Source organism: Octopus bimaculoides, chromosome 8 (genome assembly GCF_046866305.1).
Source record: "Octopus bimaculoides isolate indiv1 chromosome 8, ASM4686630v1, whole genome shotgun sequence".
NCBI classification, from domain to species: Eukaryota; Metazoa; Mollusca; class Cephalopoda; order Octopoda; family Octopodidae; genus Octopus; species Octopus bimaculoides.
In genome coordinates this window covers 85,224,076-85,232,087 of record NC_142935.1, presented here as the reverse complement: position 1 = coordinate 85,232,087, position 8,012 = coordinate 85,224,076, and the positions used below count along the sequence as shown (strand labels likewise).

The following is an 8,012-nucleotide window of genomic DNA, read 5'->3' as shown; positions in this document are numbered from 1 at the left end:
GAATGATTGCCGAATATGTTGTTTATCCCCATCTTTCAATTATTTGTTTTCTTGAGTCAGTGGTAAAGTCAAAATGAGTTAATTTAATACGATTATGGCCTCAAAGGTGGTTTGAACCCCAAACAAACTTTATTGAATTGCTGAAGATCATACAAATGGTGAAAAATATTGAGAAATGAGACGCTGTTCTGGGAAGAAATTCGATCTGGTGTGAGAGAATTATCTTGGAACTGTTTTCTCTATTTACAGTTATCTCATTAATATTATGGGACACGATATAAAAATCTGTGAACCTTCGATTTGTTTTGTGTCTTTCCGTTCGTCACCTCGTCAATCAATCCATCAATCATTAGATCGTTTATTTATGTCACGCAAGTATGATAAATAGAGATGATCGTCTTCTTTACTTTTGTAATGAGATATTTAGGACCATAAATGACCGATGGTTCTGTTGACTCCGAATTTAATGAAATTCAATTTGCTCTTCAGCAGCACAGAATTAACGTTATGACTCAAAGTGAAATAGTTAAAATGAAAACCGCCTCGGAGCCACTACGATGACTGAAAGTAAATTTTAGACCTGCTGTCGTATGGTAGATTGAACCTATGACATTACAGGTATTATGTCCGGGTCTCAAGGAGATAAAAGCCACACCTACCTTTGTAGAGTTTTAATTTAAAACATAGATAAAATTAAATTAGTCGGAAACTACCACCGTTTCTGCCTATGAATTGATGGAATCGATATAGCAGTGAAAGAAATGTCTTGCGACATCCATTCCAGTTCTTTATATTCTGGGTTCAAATCCCATCAAGATCTACTTTGCCTTTCATCTTTTGGGGTCAATTATATGAGGCACCAGACAAATACTGGTGCTCCATGTAATCGACTTCCCCTCCCCCTATAATGGCAGGTCTTGTGCCTCAATAAGAAACAATATGTGGTCGCTTCAGGACTGTTTAATACTATAATAAGCAAAGCAATACACTGAAGCCCTTACTTATTGACAGCAAACCACATCAAGTCATTAGCACTGAACTCCTATGTGGCATAGTCTGTCACTGCTTTAAGTATACACTGGGTAGCTGACCTCTGGTGATCAATAAAGGAAACCCTATACGGTCATTCAACCTCCTTGAAATAGCAGTGAAATTTCCTCCAAATCATATTCTATCATCATAAGCAAAGACACTGGCTAATGTAATCTGGGAAAGAAAAACGGAATGGTAATGACTGTGGCACCTTTAGTCATCAATTGTTCGTTGAGGGTCAGCCTGGGACCATTAGCGTAGTTAGAGTGGAGTAATAGTGGTTTTCATGTCGGGACGGACACTACTCACTGTTAAATGAAACAGTCGATATATTCACTGTGCAATATGTATTTTTTGTGGGGGGCCCGAGGGGCGGCAAACTGTAGTGCTGCCTCTGACGGTACACATTCTAGTTACACCGCTGCCTGGGACTAAAAATTACAACAACACCAATAATAATTCCTTCAAATTTTGGCACAAGGCGAGTAATTTTGAGAGGAGAGTATAAATTGATTATATTGAACCCAGTATTTGACTTATACTTTATTTCACCGACTCCGAAAGGATGAGAGGTAGAATTTAGACTCAGAACGTAAAGAGCCGACAGATTGTTTGAAGCAAATCAAAAGACGCTATTTCAAGAACTAGATGGGTATTTACATGTAGCAATTATACCAGATGCAGAGGAAAGCAAGGCATTCTGAAGAAAGATCTGGGACCAATCTGTAGAGAATAGAGTGGCTGCATGAAATCCAATATAGGTTAAGAAATATAGCAGGCCAAGAAGATAAAGATAACTACAGAAATTATGAAAAAGCAGTTAAAAAATCCCCAAATTGGAAGAGCCCAGGACCGGATGGGGTCCAAAGTTATTGAATGAAGAAGCTGAAAGGGCTCCATGAAATGATAGAGCAATAGCTAGATGAGTGTTTGCAGAAAGGCTCACTATCCAGATGGATAACAAAGGGAAATACATTGTTGTGTGCCAAGGATCTTGAAAAGAGAAATGTTGCATCCAACTTTAGACCAATAACTTGCCTTCTGTTAATGTGGAAACTAATGTCAGGTGCGCTGCCCGGTGAACTGTATAGATACCTGAAAAACAGTGGGATGCTACCTACTGAATAGAAAGGCTGCCGAAAGAAGAGCCAGGGAAGAAGGATCAGCTCTTAATTGATAATCTAATTATCAGAAAATGCAAGAGAAGACACACAAACCTGAGCATGGCATGAGTTGACTAAAGTAAAGCATACGATATGATTCCACACTCCTGGATAGTAAAAACATTGGAAATGTATGGAGTAGTAGAAAATATGAGAAACCTTAAATGGAATAGCATGAGATGCTGGAAAACGGAATTGACAGCAGGGAATCAAATATTAGGAGAGGTGAAAATCAAGAGAGGTATCTTCCAGGGGGTCAGTGTGTCCCCACTGATCTTCGTGCTGGGAATCATCCCCTTGAGTGAAATACTACAGAAAACTAAGTTGTGGGTATGATTTGGGAAGATGTAAGGGAAAACTGAACCACTTGCTATTCATGGACAACCTGACACAAAACCGGAGGCAGAACTAAACAGCTCAGTCCAGTCTGTGCGGATTTTCTCAGTGATATTAAGATGGAGTTTGGACTCTCAAAATGTGCTACGATGGTGATAAGACGAGGAAAGCTTTTCAGAACGGAAGGCATATGGTTGCCAAGTGGTGAACTGATGAAGCCAATTCAACCTCAATCCAACTATAAATACCGAGGAATACTTGAGGTAGATGGAATCAAACAGAATGACATGAAGGAAAAGACAAAAAGAGAGTACCTACGGCGTGTGAGAAAAATATTAGCTTCAAAGCTAAATGCCAGAAACATAATTTCGGCAATAAACTCGCGCGCCGTCGCAGTAGTTTGGTATGGCGCTGGAATCCTAAAGTGGACAGAGTAGGAACTAAAGGAGATGGGCAGGAAGTCAATAAAGCTAACGATGCATGGTGCCCATCATCCACGTGCGGACAATGATCGCCTATACAGGAAGAGAGCAAATGGAGGTAAGGGGACGGATAAGTGTAGAAGACTGCATGCGTATCGAACTCGAGAGCTTAATGAGATACATAACTTAAAGTTAGGAAACCTTGTTAGTGACGGTTAGGAACGAGGGAGTAATGAAGGCAGAGAAAAAAGGAAAATCAAAGGAAGAAGTACAAAAAGGACACGAAGAAGAATTACGCAAGATAGAACCACATAATTAATTCCACGCAGCCACAACAAAATTGCTGGAAAAAATAGGTGGGATTGGGTGATGAAAGGAACAGTAAAAAAAAGAGACCGAGAGCACTATATTGGCAGCGCAAGACCAAGCTTTGGCCACGAACTGGAGAATCAACCTTAGGATTGAGTAAGTGTCTCTGCTGTGCCGCATCTGCGATAGAGTGGATGAAACCATTACCCATATCCCGAACGAGTGCCCTAGACTCACCCCAAACCACTACAAGTTGTGGCGACACGATGAAGTAGCGAAAGTGCTACATTGGAAAGTGTGCGAAAAGTGGGGGCGAGAGAGAGGCAAGACGTGGTATGAGGACAAGTCGCAGAGAGTGGCGGAGTTGGAGACTAGCAAAATCCTCTGGAATTTCTCAAGCCAAACAGAACAGGTGCTAGAGCATAACAAACCGGACCCATTGTTGGTGGACAAGATGCTATATATTTGATGTTGCATGCCTCTTTGACCCACGAATAGTCAAGAAGGAAAGCGAAAAGATAGGTAAATACAACTCTCTTAAGTACGAAATAACCCGGCTATGGAAAATGAAGAAGGTGAAAATTATTATTGGGTCCTTGGGAGCAGTATCAGAAGGCAATTAAGGGGAATATAAAGGAAATTGGAATAGAGTTCCCAGTAGAACTGTTACAAAAGTTTTGCATCCTTGGCACGGCCAGAATAACCAGGAAGGTATTAGAAAGCTGAAAGGAATGGATGGCATAGTACCGTAGGCTGCAAGTAGCAAGCCCGCTACGCATGTAAGACTCCAGGAGCTCCAACAAAACCTGTGATAAATAAAAATAAAGTAACGTAACAGAACTCAGTAATAAAACAAGCAAAAAAATATCTAAGTGAATTCCAAATACAACAAATCCCAAAATTAGACGTACTGGAAACAAGCACAGAAAAAGCTAAGCGTATGAAAACCCTTGTTAAAATTGCTGCGTTAGATATTCTTACTGATAAATGGCAAGAAAAACCTCTCAATGGCAAATACTCAAAGAGAGCTAATGTTGGTGTCGACAAAGCCCTTACTCATCAATAATTAGAGTCTTCTGGCTTAAAATCAGAAGGGTTTATCATACCAACCCAAGATTAATGTCTATCTACAAGAAGCTCATAAGTCAACATCTTAAAAAACGGCAGTAGCCCAACATGTCGTGTGTGTAAACAACAAAATCAAACCATCGATCATGTTGTCTCCATGTGCAGCCTTCTTGCGTCTACAGAGTATCTTAACAAGTATGATAAAGCAGCACTGTATATTCACTGGGTAATTTGCGAAGACATGGACCTGCCTGATTATAAAAACTGGTGGGAACACAAACCACCTCCAGTGCTTGAAAATTATTACATCTCACTCCTTTGGAAATTTACTGTTCAGACTGACAGAAGGATAGATGCCAGACATTAATTATATTGAAGGATTTCAAATAAAAATCATGCCTCTTCATCAATATGACTGTCCTAATCAACGTAAATGTATTTGTCAAGACCTACAATAACTGAGCAAGTATAAAGGTCTTGATATTGAAATTGGAAAAATGTTGACCCTCAAGACTAAAACAATACTTGTTGCCACAGGTGCCCTAGGAATGATAGCAAAGGGCTGATTGCTATCTATCTCAGATACCAGGAAATCCCTAAATGGCAGAAATTCACAAAATAGTGCTCATGGAAACTGCTCATATCCTAAAAAAAATATTGTCTATGTAATCCCCAAAACATTTTAATCTATAAACAGTGTCAAAATACTTTTAAATGTACATAATAGCCAAAACCTTCGACTGGCATCTTAACATCACACTATCATCTTATAATCAAATTACTTTTAAAACAAACTTCTACTTTTCTTATATTTTCTCAGACATTCTCTAGAACAATACTTTTTGCAAAACCAAAAATATGGCACCCTAGTCGTAGCAACAACTTGAACTTCTAACTTGTTGTCTCTTGCGGTCTCTAGGTGAGAGTTAGAGTCAATTTGTACAAAAACAGAAAAACATAACAACAATAACAACGATGGAAACGGAGTCTAAAAGTAGAAACAGTTCCTATCACAGTAGGCGCATTAGGTATGATAAAAAAATATCCAGAGAAATATATAACAAAAACACCAGAACTTACAAGTATATATAACATACAGAAAATAGCACTACTAGGTACCGCACACATCTTACGTAAAATACTTTCAATACAGTAAAAATAAGAGCATCACAGCAAAACACAGCACATACCTAAGGCACACAGAGCTGCACTCGGTAGTGCAGTGAAAGCACGTGATAAAAATAAGACTACTGAATAATAGTAGTAATAATAATAATAATAATAATAATAATAATAATAATAATAATAATAATAATAATAATAATAATAATCAATCTACCTAACAAATACGAAGAAGAAGAAGAAGAAACAACAAAAGCTATAAAACAAATGAAATCCAAACTAAAACTAGAACAGCAACGGACCATGATAAAACGATGGCAAGAAAAGCCCCTACATGGTAAATACTGGGCTAAACTAAATGCGAAAGAAATAGACAGAGAAAAATCCCAGCAATGGCTGAGAAGCTCAGGACTCAAAGCAGAGACTGAAGGATTTTTAATTGCTGCACAAGACCAAAGCCTCCCCACCAGAAATTACCAAAAACACATAATGAAAAGAAATATAACAAGTAACTGTAGAATATGTGGAGATCGACAAGAAACAATAAATCATATTATCTCTGGCTGCCCAGTCCTGGCTAAGAAGGAATATATTCACAGACACGACAGAGCTGGGACCTATATACACTGGAAGCTATGCCAACATTATGGAATAACAACAGAAAAAAGATGGTATAAACACACGCCAGAAAAGGTCACAGAAAACGAGAAAGCAACCATACTCTGGGATATGCCAATACACACAGATAGAGAAATTAAGGCAAATAGACCAGATATAGTTGTCAAAGATCATGAAGAAAAAAAATGCTTTCTAATTGATGTATCAATACCAGCAGATGACAACGTTTCTCTAAAAGAAATGGAAAAACTTTCAAAATACAAAGACCTGGAAATAGAGATAACTCGAATGTGGAATCTAAAATCAGAAACAATTCCTATCATAGTAGGTGCCTTAGGTATAATAAAAAAATATTCAGACAAATACATAACAAAAATAGCAGGACTTACAAATATATATAACATACAGAAAATTGCACTACTGGGTACTGCACACATTCTACGCAAAACACTTTCAATACAGTAAACATAAGAGCACCACAGCAAACCACAGCACATACCCAAGGCGCACAGAGCTGCGCTCGGTAGTGAAGTGAAAGCACGTTATAAAAATAAAACTACTGAATAATAATAATAATAATAATAATAATAATGATAATAATAATAATAATAATAATAATAATAATAATAATAATAATAATAATAATAACGTTCAAATCTTCGAAATCTACGACTGGTGGTAGTTCGTCGAACTCGATTTCAACCCGCAACGGGTCTTTGCTGCTTCCAAACAGTTCTTTTAATTTCTCAAATCTCTCTTTATCTATGATTATTCCTTTAGTTTTTTCCGAATATTCTTCTGGATGCAGCCTTACTCCTATTATTGATTTATACGTTGTAATCTTTCGTTCTATAACCATACTTTTGGTATACGTGACCATATGCCACTTGTATTTTTTCCTTTTCACCTCCGCCCGCTTCGGCTCCGGACCCGGGCTGTCCGGGCGTGTAATAAAATCCATAATGCTACCACCTTCCACATCCTGTTGTAATGATTTTTCTACCTCCGCGCCATCTTCCATTATTAATTCTGTTGGTGTCTCGCATCTGTTTCTCTTCTCCATCTCAATCTCTTTCAACCTTTTTTGGCTCTTTGGAGGAGAGCTCACCCGTTCTCTCCTCTTCCTCCTGTTTACATCTGTGAAGGATTCCTCCTCTCTATCCTTCTCTGTTACTGGTACTATCTCTTCGATTCTCTTTTCTTCACCTTTCTGTTCCTCCTCTTCGTTTTCCTTCTGAGGGCACCTTACTTTCATGTGCCCTTTTTTGTCGCATAGGAAGCATTTTGGTGGTCTTCCTTCTACTACCACTCTAAGTCTGGCGTCTTCTGGGTGTGTGATTTCTTCTGTGATGCCACACAGCTCCTTCAAGCCCACATGCACGGCCAATCTCGAGGCCAAACCCTCACCAACTGACCCCGCCTGGTCCCCGTTATCCTGAGGACCTCCACCCCATCCTCTACACCGCACATCACGGCTACCACTAGCCACGCCTCCACATCTTCGGGGGACACCGTGCCAACTCTCACTCTGGCAACAGTACGCTGGCAGAAGCACCCATTCTGGAGTCCTTATCGGCGCAGTAGAGTGGCATACTGCATCTTCTTCGTTGTCAAACCTTACTTCCACTGTGCCGTACTTCCCTCCACATGCACACAATGTGGCCAACCTCCCAATGACTTCGAGGCAATCCTCCACTGCCTCCATCGGGGGCACCTCTATCCTGCTAGAGGACGCGAACAACGTCCTGCACACCGTTTATCAATTCTTTCGGGGGAGCTAGCCCCAGACCGGCCCCTTCCCCTTCCAGTAATTTGCTTCCCTCCCTCCACCTCCTTGGCTCAACCCCATCTCGCGCACTTCTAGGGTGTTGGCCTTTACACCTTGGGCTGTTGCGGATGCATAACTCTGTCCAAGCTCCATCTCTTCTCCCTTCTCCACCTC

The 8,012-nt window shown here is 39.7% G+C and overlaps 1 protein-coding gene across 1 annotated transcript; it reads right to left on the bottom strand.

Moving 5' to 3' along the window:
* Positions 1-1,669: 1,669 nt before the first annotated feature.
* Positions 1,670-7,775, bottom strand: LOC149134484 (uncharacterized). Its single transcript, XM_089355930.1, has 3 exons — positions 6,720-7,775; positions 5,170-5,318; positions 1,670-1,829 (listed from the first exon to the last, which is right to left on the bottom strand). Exons 1-3 carry the CDS (start codon positions 7,773-7,775, stop codon positions 1,670-1,672), a joined length of 1,365 nt encoding a protein of 454 aa, XP_089212056.1.
* Between the last annotated feature and the right edge of the window lie 237 nt (positions 7,776-8,012).